This window comes from Rhipicephalus microplus, chromosome 7 (genome assembly GCF_043290135.1).
Source record: "Rhipicephalus microplus isolate Deutch F79 chromosome 7, USDA_Rmic, whole genome shotgun sequence".
NCBI classification, from domain to species: domain Eukaryota; kingdom Metazoa; phylum Arthropoda; class Arachnida; order Ixodida; family Ixodidae; genus Rhipicephalus; species Rhipicephalus microplus.
Genome location: NC_134706.1, coordinates 6459015 through 6479053, shown reverse-complemented (window position 1 = coordinate 6479053; position 20039 = coordinate 6459015). Strand labels below are relative to the sequence as shown.

Genomic DNA, 20039 nt, shown 5'->3' with positions numbered 1-20039 from the left:
GGACCGTGGCGGGCTGCTGGCAAATTCCACAAAGCACATCCGGCACGTGGGCAACGATTTCCAAATCTGAGGAAACCGGGTTATCGCACGATAACAACCATGCGACACGCATAAAGCGACGTCGCGAAAAAGGGGGTTGACGTCGCGATAAGGGAGGAGGTTGACAGTGCGGCGAGGGTGTTGTGGCGACAATAATTGAGCACTGCTACTTTCCTACTCCGAGATAGAGGAGGGTAGCCGGGGCAAAGTTTATAGCACCATCTCTCGGGCTCCTTGCGAAGCAGAACATTATCAGGCACCGTATTGGCAATTCAAATGAACATGAGGGGGCGCTGCGGAATTGCAGCATGGCGGATTCACGGAGGTCACCGCGTCCGCTGTCGCTAACACAAATATTGACTTTTCTGCCGTGGGATTGCAGTTCGCGCTGCTTTATAGAAGGGGAGCGGGTTGCTGACGCGGAGCATCTAACTTTAGTTGGCACCAGTGATCTCGCAAGCACGAACAGCGTCCTTGAGGTGGTCGCATTGTGTGTTTAATGCACATGGCACACCGCGTCTCTGCGAAATTTGTTTACATACTTCGGGCGCCGCAGTGCCATGTAGTCACTGGATGCAATGGTCATTTAACAGGTTCGAGTTAACAAGATAACACTGGTGCCTCAACTGGAAAGAAGAAATCTGCTTGGCCGTTCGTTTTTTCTTCACTAGCGGCACCATCCTACCCTACTCCTACCGTATACGACAGGCACTTAGACTGTTTGTTTGGACCTCAGTACGCAGCTTCCTTTTATTGCCGCTGGGTGCCGCATTAATTACTGGAGTTGCGGATAGTCCCCGCGTTCACTCACCTAAAGTATACTTGCACCGTGGTGTAGATGGAAGGGTCAGATACAATGATGTTTACAAAATAAAGGTTCCTTGTCCCAAGTTCAGGCTTGCTGTATGACTGAGTTATTTGGCATTCTGCCATTAAGTGCGAAGCACAAAGCTGAATAAGGAACATCTCCATGCTTCGTTCTCTCTCTCTCTCTCTTTTTTTTTTTTTTCTGGGCACTTCTTGTGTCAGGGCCTCATTGGCATTTCTCTACAATGTTTTGTAAGTTAGCATTAAAAAAGCTAGTCATGTGAATAGGACATTTTTGTCACGTTGCTGACATGAAGATTTTACAAGTGGTTTGTACAGCAGGGACATTGCACATGTCTTGCAGGTTCTCAAGTGTGGCGTGGTGGAGGCCGTCATGTCGTGGGTGAACTTCAAGGCCCAGAAGCAGCTGGGACAGAAGTGCTCGGCCAAGAAGCACTCCAAGCTCAAGGGCATCCCCAAACTGGAGGATGCCAACGATGCGGGCACCCGCAACTCTGTCGACTGCACCCTCATCCTCACCGAGGGAGACTCGGCCAAGAGCTTGGCCGTTTCGGGACTGGCCGTTGTTGGCCGGGACAAGTTCGGTGTGTTCCCCCTCAAGGGAAAGATCCTCAACGTCCGGGAGGCCACCCACAAGCAGATCCTTGAAAACGCCGAGATCAACAATGTCATCAAGATTATGGGTCTCCAGGTACACTCGTTTAGTCGAGACTGTTTGTAGGAGTCCTTTGTTCAGTAAGATTTCATTCATTCAGTGCTCGTTAGTTTTGAATATTGAGTAACTGGACTTGCTCTCAAACTTCACCGATAATATCCTCTTATTACAGTCTCTCTACAGTGTGCTGTCGTCATGGTAACAAGAGCAAGTTTACCCAGGTCATGTGACCAGGGATGAAGCTGAATAAAGAAATACAATGAATGATAATGATGCTCCAGCTTAAATGAAATGACAATGATCGAAATGATGGATGATGAGCATCTGAACAAAACATCAGGAAAGCAACTTGCACGTTCTGTTCAATAATTGCATTTATTAGGTACCTTTATTATTTGTAGTAAGTCTAGGCAAAGCCCATCAGATTGTAAGAGGGTCATGTAAATAAGAGGGAGCGCATACTAGGCAGGATTCCGGCTACTTCGTAGGCAAGTTACATGACTTGAGGCGTCTGCTGAAACGCCATTGCCTGAGCTGGCAAGTCACATGATCTTGCGTTACCCAATCAAGTGTAGGCGCACCCATTTCGAATCTATATTCAACAGCATTATTTCAGTTCTGGAGTGCAGGCCATCTTATTTCTCTGTTCTCAACATTGCAGTATAAAAAGAAGTATGAGTCTGTGGAGGACTTGAAGACCCTGCGCTACGGTCGCCTTATGATCATGACAGATCAGGATCAGGACGGCTCACACATCAAGGGACTCCTGATCAATTTCATCCACCACAACTGGCCGTCCCTGCTGAAGCTGCCCTTCCTCGAGGAATTCATCACCCCCATCGTCAAGGCCAGTAAGGGCAAGACCGAGCTGTCCTTCTACTCCCTGCCCGAGTTCGAGGAGTGGAAGACGGCCACCGATGACTGGCAACGTTGGAAAGTCAAATACTATAAGGTGTGCTACTTTGATTAGGTATGCCTTGTCAAGGTCTCAGTTACCGTAAAGACCGTATAATATACTATGAACTGAGTTGGAATGCATGTCTGTCTGCCGACTTATAAGCACGGAAAAAAATAAAATAATAGAGTACACGTACATGGAGTGCGGGGCCAAAAGCTTCGAAAGGCGCCCTTACCGTGAAATGCATGCAATTCGAAATGCATATACGTGCTGGTGTGTGCTATCCAGAGTTCGAAGCTTTCAGCTGTCTTGGCAGTTCTCTGGCATAGTGACACCACACTGCGTGCTGCATTACTGTGTGTAGGGTGCCTCGTTTTCAGGCAGACTAGGGCAGTAAACCACTGTCTTTATTTGTTCATTTCAGAAAGTTCAAGTTTGTGTCGAAGCAAGTTCATGCACTCTTGATATTTGTTGCAGTGTTCGAAGGGCTTAGAGATATTTGTGCAGGTTTAGAAATGACGTCTGCATGTTGCAATAGCAAAGCTTCGAATTAGGAAGTTTTTTTTTTTTTTTTTTTCCTTCTCTGCAAAACGAACAGGGTCTTGGCACCAGCACAGCCAAAGAGGCCAAAGAATACTTCATCGACATGGCTCGGCACCGAATCAAGTTCAAGTACCAGGGCGGCGAGGACGACCGGGCCATTGAGCTGGCCTTCAGCAAGAAAATGATCGAGCAGCGCAAGGAGTGGCTGCGCAACGGTATGGAGGAGCGCAAGCAGCGTCGCGAGCTAGGCCTGCCTGAGTTGTACCTCTACGGCAAGGACACGCGCAACATCACCTACGAGGACTTCGTCAACAAGGAGCTCATCCTGTTCAGCAACATGGACAACGAGCGCTCCATCCCTTCGCTCGTCGACGGTCTCAAACCGGGCCAGCGCAAGGTCCTCTACACGTGCTTTAAGCGCAATGACAAGCGGGAAATCAAGGTGGCCCAGTTGGCGGGTTCCGTGGCCGAGCATTCGGCCTACCATCACGGTGAGGTGTCCCTCATGTCCACCATCATCAACCTGGCGCAGAACTTTGTTGGCAGCAACAACATCAACCTGCTACAGCCCATCGGCCAGTTTGGTACGCGCCTTCAGGTAAATGTGCCCCCTTTTGGAGTGAAAGCTGTTATGAGATTACAAAGGTCCCGTGTGGTGTCGATGTTGCCCGCCACTGCCGCCGGTGTCCATAACCACCATCGCACGAAATAAAAAATGAATTTAGTAAATAAAAATGTCAAAGACACAGCGAAATTTAAACCTGGGTCCCCTGCTTGCCAACCCAATATTCTACTGCAGAGTCATGTCAGTGCTTGAAACTCCGTTGCAAACTTACCATAGGTAGGCTTGATGTCAGGAAAGGAATTGGGTTATTATGAGTAATAAAGCGTTTTAGAGCAGCAAAGGAACGAGGCGTTGCACAATGCGAATAGCGAAATGAGTGGGTCATTCAATGCTCCAACTCATCACAAAAGCTTGTTCTTAATCACCCACTAACTGTGGCGCATACCCATTTCAGGCATAATTCTTTATCATCGTCAACCAATGCATAAAAAAGTTCCTCAACCTCAGTGTAGGGTAGCATACCGGATACTAGCATTTGGTTAACCTCCCTGCCTTCCTTAACTCTCTCTTGAACAAAAATACATGCAAGTCTGTAGCGAATACCATGCTTCTCCAAAGAATTATGAAGAATAACATAGTGAATGCCGGCCTAGTGCACAAAAATCATGATTATTTATGGCATAGTGGTTACCCAGCAAGTGTGCTTGTAGCAGTTACTCAAAGAGTGTCTAGAAAAGGCTCTCAAAGGCCGCTCTTCCAGCTTTCGCTGTGCTGCGTGTTCTATGCAGGCCTAGTGTTTTTTGTACAACCTGAATGAACATAGCGAAATTGCAAATGCAAATGAAGCATACTTTGTTGTGTATAACACGTACAATAAGTACACAAGATTGAACCTAAGCCAATACAAATGTAGCATATTTTGTTGTGTATTACACCTACAATAAGTACAGTAAGATTGCAGCTGAACCCAGGGTGTAGGTAAATTTTTTGGCAATATGATGGTTGATGATCAATGCTTAGAGCATGCAGAAAGACACTGCCAATGGTAGAGCGAAAATTGCTGACAAGGTACTGTGAGTTGTAATGCAGTGTTTTGTCGCTTTCCTTCTGCATTTGTGCAAACTTGCAAACCTTACTGTGCAAAGCAGCGTTATGGCAATTCTTCATGCCAATGCAAAGAGCACTGCGTTGTGGCAAAATGCAGGAAGTTTTTTCCGCATGCTGCCAAAAGCAGAGCAATAACAACAGAACCATGTAAGCATGAGTACTCGCGTGTCTTTGTATTCTTCCATTGTTCTTGCAGTTTTTTAGGGTGGCTACAAAACCATCCTTGAATTGGCAGCTTGCATAGCCTCTTGCCGATGTCCATTGCAGGGTGGCAAGGACGCAGCCAGCCCTCGATACATCTTCACAATGCTATCACCACTGGCACGGCTAATCATGCCGGCATCAGACGACTCCGTTCTGGACTACCTGTTTGATGACAATCAACGAATAGAGCCTGAGTACTACATACCCATACTTCCCATGGTGCTGGTGAATGGTGCCGAGGGCATTGGCACCGGCTGGAGCACCAAGATCCCCAACTACAACCCCCGAGAGATTGTGGCCAATATTCGGAAGATGATAAATGGCGAGGAAACCAAGCCTATGAAGCCCTGGTTCAAGAATTTCCGTGGATCTGTGGACCAGGTATGAACTTTACCGAGAACCGTGGTGATATGATCACGGCTGGTACGAATTTCAGGGTATACGAATTTTTCTGTGGTTCCAACCAAGGTCACTTTGCCTCCGATAAAATGAAATACGATTGTCGCGAACCGTTTTTCATCACTGTGACGTTTTATACGAGCTTATGCTACCTCACAGGTTCAAACAGGCACACCACCGTGATAAACTAACAGCCAAGGGCAGCGGTTGTAAAATTTTCTGACCATCTACTGGGAGCTAAGCGTTCCTTAGGTCCCTTTTGTCACAGTACTTTGGTGTAATGCAAAAAAGCGTACTAAGATTAGGAAGGCGCTACTAGCTATTATGGTTCTCTATGGAGCTGGTTCTGCGCATGTGTTGTATTATTGTGAGTACAAGTGTGATCGGTGAGGTCTCAGGCATTTAGAGCTGTTCATGATGTTGCTACAGCCCTGAGAAACAATAAGTTGCAATGTACACCAGCTTTCTTTTGTTACTGTCTGATTTTTCATGGTTTCTGGTGATACGAAATTCAGATAATACAAATATTTGTAGTTAGCCTTCGAGATTCGTATCCAGTGGTTTTACTGTATACCATTAATCTGGGGTTGTGCTCTAAGACAACAATTTTTGGTTATAGTGGTGCTTTGCATGATCTAGAATCTCGTTTGTCCAATCACTGAAGCGACGGCTTACCAGCCTTTCTTCAGCGGGCAGATCGGCATGCAGGGGAAGTGGCAATGATTTCCAACTAGAAATATGGTCCCTAATAAACCAGGCGTAGAATTGAGCAGGAAGCATCACCGCAAGACTGCAGCCCTGGTCCGGGTTTGTTTTCTTGACTTATTTCTGCTCTCTCAGTTCTGCTCTCTGTTTTCTTGACTTATTTCTTCTATCAGTAATAGAGCTTCAATAAACGCAAATTTATTAGAGAACAGGTGCTACACCAGACAGTGATCGTCCATTGTGATGTAACAAGCCTTGTATGCTTATTAATGAGCATTATTTAATGAGCGCCCTGCGAAGGTTGGCAATGCTTGCAAGCCGCACGCATAACTCAATGTGAGCTGTTCAGGTCTTTGTTTTGTCCTTGCAGTGGTGTCTGGGGTTTATCTCCTTGAGGCACTGTGTCCACATTTGCATATGCAACTTGTTCTTGCCAGTTCTGTGTGCTAGTGTCGGAAAAATGGCAAGATACAGAGAGCTTCGGGTGAATTGAACTTCCTGCACATATCTTCATTTAACTTCAGTGTAGTGCTTAGGGTCACGTAGCTGAAGTCACTCCCACATTTAATGAGTTTTTCGGCATGCTTTACTTTCCGAGAGCCAGGGCAAAACTATTTTTTCCTTTGCTGGGAATAGGTTTAACCAATAACAAATTGGCAACATACTTTATTTCTGAAGCTTGATAATTTTTATGGAAGAATAGAACATCAGTTTCTTCAGGATTGATGTTACTCTAATTATTACTAAGCAACATTAGGCACAGCACTGAGCAACATATTGTCCACATCTCTTTCTTGCAATAGAACGTCGAGGACCTTGGAATACGACTTCATGAATTTCACACATTTTTGCGTCTGAAGTTAAAGGGATTGACAACTGGCCAATACGTGTGATTAGATCCTAGTACAAGTGAAAAGACCATGAAATATTGTCCCATATTCCAGCACTCTTTTTTTTTTTTTTTCACATTGTGAGTAGGATTTATATTTTAATCGTATCTAAAAGTAACAAAAGCTTTCACGTGGCGCAGCCTAGCAGAAGAGAATTGAACCTGGATTATGAAACATGGAGTAGATCACTTTCATGTACGTAGTCTCGTAGCCTGAGGCTGTCAGGCGCGCCAGTCCTCATAATTGGAGTAGTATGCATTTTATTATTCCGCCCCGCCCAATTCTGCGCTGCTTACGACGTGAAATGAGTTGCGTGGTGAAAAGCGGTGTTGCTGCCGCGGTCGCCAGTGGACCAAGTTGAGCAGCAGCGCGTGCACAGTAAACCATCACGCTCGAGCACAAACCACTGTTTGCAGCATGGGAGTATACGACTTCATATTCGCTGTAGATAGAAAAATTCTGATTACAAGTGTTTCGCAGTGTTTTCCACTTTAACCTTCCGTGTAAGCTTTCTGTACCACTAAAAGAAATGGCACCATAAAAATTGGTTGTCGGTCCCTTAAACGCATTTTCTGTTGCACACAGGTGGAGCCCCAGCGTTTTCTGATCAGTGGCGAGGTGGCCATCCTGAGCTCGACCACAATCGAGATCACCGAGCTGCCCATCCGCACGTGGACCCAAGCGTACAAGGAGTCCGTGCTGGAGGCCATGCTGCACGGCAGCGAGAAGGTGCCGCCCCTGATCACCGACTACAAGGAGTACCACACCGACACCACGGTGCGCTTCGTGGTCACCATGACCGAAGAGAAACTGTCCAAGGCACGGGACGAGGGCCTCCACAAGGTGTTCAAGCTGCAGACGTCCCTCACCACTTCATCCATGGTGCTGTTCGACTCCAAGGGCGTTCTGACCACCTTCCGCACGCCCGAGGAGATACTGAAGGACTTCTATGAGACTCGCCTTGAAGGGTGAGTGTAGAAGCCCACAGGAAGTACCGACAACTGTAAATATAGTTGCAGCAGCTGTTGGCATATTCGGTCATATTTCAGTTGCATTGCAGTTTCTACTGTAGTGGAAGAATCATGCATTGGGTGTTGTCATTTATAATAATAATTTCCAAAAATACCTTTCTAAAATATAGTGTCTATACTACATTTTGTACATTCGGTGCAAGGATATTGTAGCTACTGAGACTTATTGCGGTAGGTGTGTATGCACCAAGAAATTCAAACAACTGTAATGTGTTTTTTTTTTATATTTTAGACACAGTAATAAAGATTCCCAGTTCTTTAGAGATAAACAAACTCTGTTTCTATATATGTAGTTATGAACAGGTTGTTCGGAATCGCTGAGCATCTCTTAATGGGGCCTCTGCAGTGAGTTTCAGTAGCGCACAGCCGTATGCAATCACAGAGGCTGTGTTTAGGGTGAAATTAAAACGTAAGATGCGTGTACTCGCATGTTTTGCCGATCAAACTTCTTTTATGTCGTATTTACTTGCGTAATGAACACACTTTTTTTTTCTTGAAAGATCGGAGCAAAGTTGAGGGTGCATTTTAATATGCGGGGCAAATTTTATGAAAGCTTTTTCAGGATGAGTGAAAAATGTGGCGATGCGAAAAAAAAAGTTAGGTCGCTCAGCTTTTCACAATTAACATATGCGTACACTGTTTGGAAATAGATTTTTAGTTGCACTTCACTCATCTTTGGTGGTTTATGGCGCTATCTTCTGCAGCCGTCCTTGTGCCACCCGCGCACGCTATAAAAGTGTTTCACGGCTATCTTTTTACGCAATCATTGACTGCAACAGTGCTGTCTCCTGCGATTTCGAGGGGCACACAGAAGCTTATGCCACGACGCACTTTACCAACTTCGCGTCAACCTCACACGTCGTACGACCGCACTGCCACCGTTGATATTGTAGCAAGTAACCAACATTGCAGCAAGTTACCACCGAAGCATCAATACAAACTGTCAATTACAAGATTAACAACAAAATTCGGCCACCGCCTCGCAGCCCACATGAGAAGATAGTGTAGAAAAGGTAGCCTATATCCTGCGTTCCTTGAAGTACACCGTGATCACAATCATGAAGAGGAAATTGCGACTGAAGCAAGAAACGGGGGTGCTACCATGTAGCGGAAATAGTCACGATTTTTCTGGGCAAAGTGTTTTTTCTGGTTTTCTAGAAACCTGCGACGCAATGGCGAGGAATGGCCCTTCGCGATTGCCATGATGATAGCAAATCCTGTTGTCGTTACTCGAAAATTGCGTGAATGTAGTTGGGCCTTAAGGGGGGACGTGCCTTTCGGAACGAACTTTCTTGTTTCTGGTTAGATCTTGATGAAAATTGGCACAGAGACTAAAAATGACCTCATAATGCTTCCATAAAAATTTCAAGATGATATCATGAAAACTTTCTGAGAAACAAATAAGTTCATTACTGGACCTCGTGGAGCGGCTGGAGAGTTTAAAAAATGACACAGAAAGTTGGTAAACACTGCGTGCAGAGGTGAATGTATGCTCTAGGGGGCTGCGTTTTCAAAATAATTTTTTTGCAACACTAAAATTTGTAGTTCATGTTTTCTCCACTGATACTTCAATGAGCACATTTGCACTACAAACAAGAAACCCTACCAAAAATTTTTAAAAGGCTAAATTTTAAAAATAAAAACGCAGCCCCCTGAAGCACAGTTCAAGGAACATTACAAAAAAAACAGAATCAAAATCTGTCAAGTAGTTGCGAAGATATCTGCTCCACGAGCTGAGCAACGTGCCAAAAAAACATCATTGAGAAAACGAGGTTCAAAGTCTTGAGTCACGGTTTACATGCCTAATAGGCACCAGGGTTGTAGTCCTTAGTGTCCTTTGCAGTGCGGTCCTTAGTGTCCGAATCGTGCTACTGGTGGTGCTGGTAGATGGCCTTGCATCCTCGCGCGAAGTACTTGGCTGAGCATCCGCGATGTCTACATCCTCGCGCGAAGTGCTAGGCTTAGCATCCGCGGCGTCTACATCCTCGCGCGAAGTTCTAGGCTTAGCATCCGCGGCGTCTACATCCTCGCGCGAAGTGCTTGGCTGGGCATCCGCGATGAATACATCCTCGCGCGAAGTGCAAGGCTTAGCATCCGCGATGTGTGCAGCCTGCGCGGAACGACGAACGGATGTTTCCTCAGACAGCACAAAGCACTGCTCCACAGGCATATGAACAGTTTCGTCGATGCTCGCGGACGATGCTCCGTGCGTGCTTGTGCTCGGCTGCGAGTCCTCGTCGTGCCGCACGCCGTCGTCGCTGCTCGCAGAAGTTTCCGGACTGAATTTCTTTTTCACGATCGGCGGCTTCGGCTTACGAGCACCAAATTGCTGCGCAGTCTTGCGTTTCTTCTTGTACGATCGCTGGTCCATGATCGCATGCGGGAACTGATCTCAAAACTGCAATGCGCCAAACTGGATAACGTTTTTTTCCTTTCACGAGCGCCGGTCTTATCGCAGCGCGATGCGATCTCGAAACCACGCCGCGACGAGTTGAAACCAAATGCAGTAAGCGGCCCGTCAGCGCGTAGAGCAGACGACCTTTGCGCCGATTGCTACAAGCGACCGCACGAAACCACGCCGCAATGAGTTGAAAACAAATGCAGTAAGCGGCCCGTCAGCGCGTAGGGCAGACGACATTTGCGCCGATTGCTACAAGCGACCGCACGAAACCACGCCGCAATGAGTTGAAAACAAATGCAGTAAGCGGCCCGTCAGCGCGTAGGGCAGACGACATTTGCGCCGATTGCTACAAGCGACCGCACGAAACCACGCCGCGACGAGTTGAAAACAAATGCAGTAAGCGGCCCGTCAGCGCGTAGGGCAGACGACATTTGCGCCGATTGCTACAAGCGACCGCACGAAACCACGCCGCGACGAGTTGAAAACAAATGCAGTAAGCGGCCCGTCAGCGCGTAGAGCAGACGACATTTGCGCTGATTGCTACAAGCGACCGCACGGGCGACCAATGCGGAGCCGCCGTACAGTCACGTGAAGCGCGTCGCCAATCGCAAACTGTTGTGATACCCTTACACTTTGGCTTGCTGTGGGCTTGCTCTTGCCTGGTTCAGCCGGCCGAGGCGGCAAATTTGAAACGGAAGAATCGCGCTATCCATAGAGACAAAGATGGCGGCGCTAGGTTACGTGGTTGCGGAGATATCGCGGTTCGAAAAACGCTGTTTTTTCGCAATTTTCGTGAAATTCATCGCCACCCTAGCTTCGATAAAAATTTTTTACGTCATTTCTACGTTGTTTTCAGGGACGAAACTTCGATATTAGATAGAAAAGGGGTCACAGAATGTGAAAATGAGATTTTCAGAAAATCGATTTTTTTGCCAAATTTCGCGATGCCAAAGCCGCGTCCCCTTAAGGGGAGATGCTACTCGAAAAACGATTTTCTTTAATAAGAGTCTGAATTTAGCACAAATCGGCATGCTAATAGAGTTTTTTCTCCTCTTTTCAAATATGTCATTTATTTTCATGTAGATAGATTGCTTGGTTTTCTTTGTGCAGGTCAGATACTGCAAAATTATGGCCGTTGTTATGCAACAATTCTGACCTATAAAAATTTGAGATAAAGCATGCAGATATAGCTGACTATGATCCTTTGGAACTGTAGAGTGCAAAAAGCTATAAATTTTGTGTGTAAAAAAGTGAAATATAATAAATAATATTAAAATAGAAAAATTAACTATGGCTCTAGTTGCCAAGGGCTTTCAATGTTATGTAATTTTTGAAAAACATAATCAAGCAGCACTGACAATCTGAATAGATACTTGCACTCTATGGGCCTTCATCATGCTATGTGCAAAATTTCATAGAGGTATGACAATTCTAAGTACACGAACTAGCATGTATAAGAAGCACAGATCACACAAAACTGCAAAAGGAGAAAAACGAATTTGAAAGTTTGAAACCTTTTTTTTTTTATCACAGAGTTGTTAGAAATGCATAATTTTTGGCCATAATGTTCAACAGAACTTTGAAAAGCACTGCAAGTTACTAGAACTGTCCTGCAGCATAGGTTGTGCCCTCACGGTCCTTGCGAGCACTCTCTTCTAGCCGTGCCCTTTTCACTCCACGACGACGGTGGGCCCTTGCTTCTGCTGTCAGACGCTCGGACATTCTCTTGATGCGCCTCTCATCGCGGGAATCACTGAAAGTAACTAGATCTCTAGATGGCAGTATGTTGAGCTCTTCCAGGATGTGCTCGAAAGTAGCATGACCCTTGTTGAACCACAGGATTGCCATAGCTGCGGCAGTCTCGACAACCGTTCGGGAGACAAACTTAGTCTTGGGGCAAAAATAGCCAAATTTTGCTGTTCAGGGATTCCGATGAGTTCTGGGTTTTCCCTTTGATGCATCGAGCAAGGAGCTTCTCATCCGTTAGCCGCTTATAAATGGGCAAAACAGCCAATCCCTGTGCTTTTGTCAGGAGAGGTGTGTGGCGTGGTGCAGGTTCACCAAGTGCTTCAGCGCGTTGATGTTTGCACCACGACTCTGTTCCTGCAGGGCAAAACTTGTGGCTGCCAGCATTGCAGTAGAGCATGAGTGGAAGTACGAAGCCCATACTGCAGTGTACATATCCCGTACACTCCCCCTGTTGCTTGTTATGGCAATCTGATAGTATGTTCGGAGCTTCTGAATGGCTGGCTCTTTCATTTTCTGCCCTCGTGGTAATGGCACATGCAGCTTCCGTAGCGCGGTGCCAAGTCTCTTGGCCACATGATTAGTGCAGTCTTCTTTTTCTATATTGACAGCACCATAGACTTTTGACTCTGCAACTGCACTATATGCTTTGCTGTCACCGTCACTCAAGAATGTCATGAAATGCAGTGGGGTGTCATAAGTCAATGTTCTCTGCCAAATGCGCATTGCAGCCTCCGTTTCCATGGCATGGGAGGAATAGTCTGCATTTTTTTCACAGACTGGGCCATGGAATGCCTGCCACACTTCCTCGTCTGGGCCCATATCCTTGTGCCTACTGCATCTCAGGCAGTAATTTGATATGACCTCGAAGTCTAAGCAGAGGCCAGTATCTAAGGAGATAACTGCGCCAATCCCGTTGTGGCTTTTGTGGCCCCTCTTCTGCCAAGTGCCGTCGAACATAACAGCCACATCAGTTTCGCCTGCTACTTCTTTCGTCAACTCTCTGGATCGGCGCAAGTTTTCACTCACAGCTGCCATAGCAGCTGTGTGCACCTTCTTTGCTATCGAAAAAGATCCTCGGTGGTGCATTGGCTTTGGGAGTCAAATAATGGAGCGAAATCTCGACAATTGCTCATGCCCAATGCCGACAGCGCGTGCAGCCACCATCGCCTTCACATTCACAGCGAAACTATCTCGGGAGCTCCCACTGTCGTACCGTTGGCTCACTCGGCTGCTGCCGTCCGCCGTAACACGCAGTGACGTATAGGAGCACAAAAGAACAGTCGCTGAGCATTCGCTGTTTTCGCAATGAAGTTCGAGGAGCGACGAAAGTCCCTTGCGCTTTTATGCCGGCTCCCGAACGGCAAGTTTTTGAATACCGCAAGCAGGGCATGCTGCACCTGCCACAAGTGCCGTCAGCAAGAGGGTGTCGCACAAAACTGCCGTTGCACAAACCTCATCGCGCTGTCTTTCGTCGTTTTCAAAGAAGCCGAGCTTCTTTTCGAAGCACTGACGAAAGAAAGCGCAGCGTCAATCCCTTCATCGCAGCCACTGTCGCTCGCGCACTCGTCGATGCCGCCGTCAGGCCTAGCACAGGTAGGCGCGTTCTCGTTCGTCGCCGTCGTTCGGGGCGCTTTACGCCGCCTTCCCTTGAACTTGTGCTTCGTTCGAAACTTCTGCGGTCTCACGTTGCACTTTTTCGGGCTTGTCATCGCGGAAATATGCGTAGACGCGCAGAAAAGCAGACGGACCAAATGCCGATGGCAGCCACCAACACAGCTGACAATGACTCGGTAGCCAATGGCGATGTGGCTAGGGTGCCGTGCGTTTCAAACCGCTCAAACCACGTGATAAAAAGGCCTTTTTTTTTTTTTTTTTGCCCACGTACGAAACTGGCGGTCGTCGGAGCTGTAAGAAGGCCGGACGCAACTTTCCCAACCAATCGCGATGGCGGGCGGCACTGCGACGGGGAGCAGCGCGCAGTCAAAGATGGCCAATATCGGTGCAAATTCACAAAATTTTGAGCCACCGCGATGCCTTCATACACATTTTTTTGCATTTTGCGGTTCGAATTTAGTTTTGAAATTTTCACACATGAAAGAAGAAGGTTTGAAGATTACAATGCAATAAAAATCAGAAATACGAGAAATTTCGCTAAAAACGCGATTTTTCTACTCGCATCTCCCCTTAAAGTTTCGTATTTGCAGGATGCGACCGTTGACTCATGTGTTTTGTGAGCTACAATGTCTACATTTCACCATTCGGGAGCTGTGCTGTGGTTCACAGATAATAAGAAAAAACTGAGAGTGTGCCACGCACCGATGAAAAGAAAAACCAAAGTGGCGCTTGGCAGTGGGTGAAGGGGAGGAGGGAGGGAGCCGATGGGGGTTGGCGTAATAATAGAAAATGGAAGAGGCCTAACAGGCGAGGAGGCGCCATGTGTCGGTTAGCGGAACTGCAACGGATGAATGTAGGGGGTGCGTTTATTACGTGCGGAATAAAAAAAAAATTTTGGCCACTGAAGTTCGGGGTGTGTTTATTATGTGAGTGCATTCATTATTCGAGTGCATTCATTATGCAAGTGAATAGGGTAAATAACTTCCAGAGCATTGCAGCTCATGTATGAAATGGAGTATAGTGCTATGTGAGGCTTATCAGTTTTCAATGTTCTGGCATCGGGATGGATGTCAAAGTGCGGTTCATTTTTTATTCATTGAGGAAAAGTTGCTGTAGTTTATGAAAATTGCCTGCATGCCAGTTCAAAATTTTGTCCAGCTTATTTTTGCCAGGTTGTTAATAATGACCTTATGCGATCCGGGTGGCTAAGCGATAGGGTTTTATGGTTATTCTAACACCTGTCTGCCTCTCATTGCCCACAGGTACAAGAAGCGCAAGGCATACATGATGGGCCTGTTGTCGGCTGAGGCCAAGAAGCTGGAAAACCAGGCACGCTTCATCCTTGAGAAGATAGACAATCTAATCAAAATAGAAAACAGGCGCCGTAAAGAGATGATCCTGACGCTGCGCGAGCGTGGCTACGATCCGGATCCTATAGCAGAGTGGAAGAAGCAGCAGACCCAGCAAGAGGACAAGCAGGATTCACAAGACGATGAGGAAGATGAAGACAAAGACGAGGACAAGGATGGTGGCAGTGCTAGCTATAACTACCTCCTGGGCATGCCACTCTGGAGCCTGACGCGGGAGCGCAAGGAAGACCTGCTTTCCAAGCGAGACCAGAAGCGAGCTGAGGTGGAGACTCTTCGTCGCAAGACTCCAGAGAACTTGTGGGAGGAAGACCTGGACGTATTTATGACCAAATTGGATGAGGTTGAAAAGGCTGAGCGAGATGATGAGAGTTCGACAGGGGCTAAAGCTGCAGGTCTCAAGCTGGCAACCAGCAAGGGTGGCCGGGTGAAGGGCAGCAGCTCAAAAAAAATGGAAGCCGAGACGCAGCCATCACCATTCGGAGAACGTGTCGAACCCAAAGTAGACTGGGAGGCCAAGAGGAAGACGGAGAAGGGAGCTGGGCCTGGCCGCAAGCCGAAGAAATCGCTTGAAGAAGGAAAAAGTGAAGGTGGGGGAGGAGATGACGAAGGTGGCGCTCCCCCGAAGCCGCCGCGCAAGCGCGCTCCCAAGGGCACCGGAGAGAAGAAGAGGACACCAAAGAAACGACGCAACAGTTGGTCGGGATCGGACTCGTCCGACGAGCAGTCGGTGATGAGCTTCGGGTCCGACGACGAGGAGAGGCCCAAAATACCTCCAGAGCGACAAACGTCTCGACGAGCGGCGCTGGCTCGCCCTAAGTACAAGGTTGATGACAGCGATGAGGAAGACGACGACGACGACATGGGTGAGACGAGGGCCAATGAAGGCGTGCTTGAAGATGTGGAGGAGTCTCGTCCGTCGGAACCGACGGCATCGACAGAGGACGGCCAAGAAGACGGCCAGGAAAACGGTCGTGTTCGCAGTGCTTTCGATAGTGACAGTGATAGCAACCTCGAACCCCTGACAAAGAGGCTCAGCAGTCAGGGTGGAAAGGACAACTCTGAGGTGGCGTTTGACTCTCTCTTTGGTGGAGGTGGTTCGGCGAGCGGATCGAAGGCGACTGCATCACACAAAAAGGCAGGAAGCGGGTCCGCCAACGAACCGTCCGCGGCGCCTAAACCGGCACCCAAAAAAGCACCAGCAAAGAGGAAGCCGCCAGCACAGAGTGACTCGGACGCGTCAGACGTGGAGGAGGAATTCAAGCCCAAGAAGGCTCCCGCAGCCCGTAAACCTGCAGCGCCCAAGAAGAAGCCTGCTCGCAGCGGCTCTGACGGATCTGACATGGACGACGATTTCAAGCCCAAAAAGGCAGCTCCTGCACGCAAGCCGGCAGCTCCCAAGAGCCGAAAGAAGAAAGCGACAGACTCAGATTCTGATGGAGCGCGAAAAAAGCCGAAGCCGGCAAAGAAGTCGAAGAAAGCCGCATCGTCTGACGACGACGATGACGACAAAATGTCGGACAAGGACGTTGCAGCATCGGTAGCACCGCGGCTGACCACTGGCCGTACCAAAGCGCCGGTCAAATACAACTTCGGTAGTGACAGCAGTGACGATGACTTCTAAATTATGCCTCCACTTCGTTTTCCCATGCTAAGCATATTCAATGCCTTTGCTTTTAGTTGTGTTGCCATCTTATCTCTTATTACCTTGTGTTGTTATTTGTCCTGTTACATTCCACCCCTCACCCTGCGGAGCAGGACGACTCCGCTTAGTGTCCCTTTTCATTCTTTTCTCATTTCATGCTGATACCTTTGTGAGCATTCATCTGTAGTAAGTAGGCAGAGTGTACTAGAAAGGCTTTGTGGGTGAAGGGGTGGCTCCATGGGAGTTCTTCATTGTGGTGCATTTTGAATGCCGGCATGTAAAACTTTAGAATGGTTTCATTACATTTGACGGATTCGCCATGAAGCAAAATTTCATCAGCAGTTTTATGTTCTTCGCTTTGGTGCCGGATTTCTGGTTTGGAAATAACAATTCTGTACTGTTTCTTTCGGTTGAACGCAGCTTTGAACTGAAACATATGGTAGAACTAACATAGACGAACATGGCTTTTATTGGAAGTTTGCATTTATTTTATCTCTTTTACCGGGGTGATGATGAAAACGTCGGTGGGGATGCATCCTGTATTTTCACTATGTAAATATAGCATCTAGTGCAAGACATAACTCATTATTTTAGGTAAGTGTTTCATTGCCGCCTCCTTTACTAAAACTCTAACACAAGCATCACGTATTGTGCTCGAAAAAAGGCCTGGACTTGGGATGTTTTTGGTTTATCTAAGACCTCTGTATAGAGAATACGAAAAAACAGTGATGTGTTATTTCGAGAGAGTTTGTACTGTATGACATTTTTCGTAGATTGCTCACTGCACGATTAATTCGTATTTACCGTTTGCCCTCCAAAGCTTTCTAGCACACTGTACTGCAACGCCCCGCACAATCTACTTCTCTGGCATTTCATATTTTTACCATACCATGCCATTTTCTTTGCGTTATGCTGACAAGTTACTTTGTGAAGTGCTAGGATTCTTAGAAAACGGAAGCATATATTGGTGATGGTCACTTTGCTTTTTTGTGTTAAGGCACACTAGGCATTGTGTTTGCGCATTGCATTCTTTCATTAAAGTTTCAAAGTGAGCATTAAGGAGGTCTGTGCACATATTTAAGACGATTTACGTGTTGCTTTTCCGCAAGGATTGCGTTTTTATGTTTTTAAGTGTAAAATACAATAAATGTTTTGTGCGTATTGTATGCTTCTCCTGTCTCTCGATTGTCATGTTTTTAAGCTCATACTAGTATGTTCTTTGCCTAAATCAGTCAGAGCCACCAAGAAGGTGCCAATTATTTGTGTGGTTCCTTCAGCAAAGCTTCAGATGTTACTTTAAAACCTGCAAGTGTAATGGGTGCCTGAATATTTCAGCTACTTGTACAGATGTTTACAGAATGTTCTCTTCATTTAATGAAAATAAGCACATGTTAGTGTACAAATGCAAGAAAAGTTTTAAAATGTGCTAGTATGGTACCATTGCTGATATTTAATTTGAGTGAGCATCCTAAGCATGAATCCAAACAAGAATGGAGCGAAATGCTAACAGCAAAAAAAAAAAAAAAGTTTCACTTTTGTTTTATGCTAACATATTGTAATGTGCTCTGGGAGCAAGTGAGCACCAAATGGTTACCGTTAGGTGCTCACATTGAATGTTTGTGTTTGGTGTTAGTGTTCATTCATCTTGCTCCACCGGGTGGTCGATATTTCCGAAGCCCTCTACTATGGCGTCTCTCATAATCATATGGTGGTTTTGGGACATTAAACCCCACATATCAATCAATTCATCATGCTCCACATTTAATTGATTGATATCTGGTGTTTAACGTCCCAAAACCACTTATATGATTATGAGAGACGCCGTAGTGGAGGACTCCAGAAATTTCGACCACTTGGGGTTCTTTAACGTGCACCCAAATCTGAGCACATGGGCCTCATGCTCCATATTTAACCTGTGCCATTCTGTTAGCACAATATCCTGCTCAAAAAAAAAAAAAAATTCGCTTCAGGTAATTCATCTATTCCAACTGTTAAACCATTGTTAAAACTGGGAATTATCAAATTAGGCTCTTGAGAAATATGCCATTGTCATTAAAAAAATGCCATTTCGTAAATATTTGAGTACATGTGCGACTTGCCTGTTTCTGTCAGTCGCCCTGCAAAGCTTCAAAACCCCTTGTGCCACCCCAAACTCTGCACTGGAAGTGGGACCCGAGTCATCATGTTGCCTCTGGAAACTACATATTTTTTGATTTGGGAATATTTTGTTGCGTTTTAATAAAATCAGTTGTGGTTACATTTGGGACAAAAAAGGTAAGCCTTTAAAAATTTAGGCTTTTCAAATATGGGTGCATTTTGGTGCCATAAGGCAAGGCTATAAATGGTAGTATATAGGTGTTCTGTGCTGTAACCTTTGCATATCTCGCTTTTTTTGATTTTGATAAGTTTTGTGGCAATTTAGAAAAAAAAAGACCGAATGTGGGTGCATTTCTGCAAGAAAAAAAGAAGTTACTTTAAAAATATAAAATTTTGGTATCTAGGAGTGTTTTCGTTGCATTTATTTGAAATCGAGTGTTGGTGAAAGAGCCAAAAAAGGTAAGCAGGGAATCTTTTGATTTGGAAATGTTTCGTCGCATTGCGTTGAAATCCCGTGTCCACCTTTGTCCCTGATATGTTCGTCCCCAACCCATAGGTGTCGAAAGCAGGCGATGCGCTTAACATCTATAATAATGTCCAACTTTTGTCTGTCATCAAAACTTGCAACGTAATGGACCTTCTTTACTGATTAGCTTGAACCAATGCGCTTGCTTAGCCGCTACAGATTTCGAAAAGGTTCTATAGTGTATAGGTGTTCTGTGGTTCTATCGTGTTTTTCACGACAAGGCTCGACTTCAGCCTGACGTCACGCCTTTTGCAAAAAATAAAATTCGCCTCTCCCACTATTTAAGCGGCACGAGGCTGGTCCTAAGGATTTTCCCCACCCTTTGCTCTTTTTCTTTGTGTCGTGTCTACTTTCTATCTTTTCCCTTTCCGTTTTCCTAGTTCTATTTATCTTTCTTCCGTCATTCGTTCCCAACCCGCTGTTATACTATACAAGGCTATGGTGGCTAGATAACAAGGTTATGCTGTGTTCGCGTTCCTGAATAGCGGTATTACGACGCTGGCATATGGAGAGAGTGCGGAGTGGGAATCTCGACCCTGCGAGAAATGTCCTTGGACAAGGCAAGGCAGTGTTTGTTTCCCGGGAGAGGAGCCCGTGTCGATTCATGAAATTTCGATATACGGCAAACCTCGAGCATAATTGCTCTTCTGCAATATGAATTCACGAGAAAAAAAAAAGCCTTTATTGAAAGGAGGACTCCTTGCATTGGGGGAGGCCTCGGGGAGAACATCCCGAGCTAAATGTTTCCCTGATGTGGTGGCTTCACCGCAACAAAT

At 46.3% G+C, this 20039-nt stretch overlaps 1 protein-coding gene across 1 annotated transcript in view; it reads left to right on the top strand.

Annotated features, from left to right (window-relative positions):
- LOC142767241 (DNA topoisomerase 2-alpha-like) overlaps nucleotides 1–17804 on the top strand; it is a 30637-nt gene extending 12833 nt beyond the window's left edge. Inside the window, exons 5-10 of the mRNA XM_075868519.1 lie at nucleotides 1211–1558; nucleotides 2184–2474; nucleotides 3019–3561; nucleotides 4903–5220; nucleotides 7419–7801; nucleotides 14891–17804. Coding sequence (XP_075724634.1) covers nucleotides 1211–1558; nucleotides 2184–2474; nucleotides 3019–3561; nucleotides 4903–5220; nucleotides 7419–7801; nucleotides 14891–16619 — 3612 coding nt within the window. The 3' untranslated portion in view covers nucleotides 16620–17804. The remainder of the gene's footprint in view (nucleotides 1–1210; nucleotides 1559–2183; nucleotides 2475–3018; nucleotides 3562–4902; nucleotides 5221–7418; nucleotides 7802–14890) is intronic.
- The last annotated feature ends 2235 nt before the right edge of the window (nucleotides 17805–20039 follow it).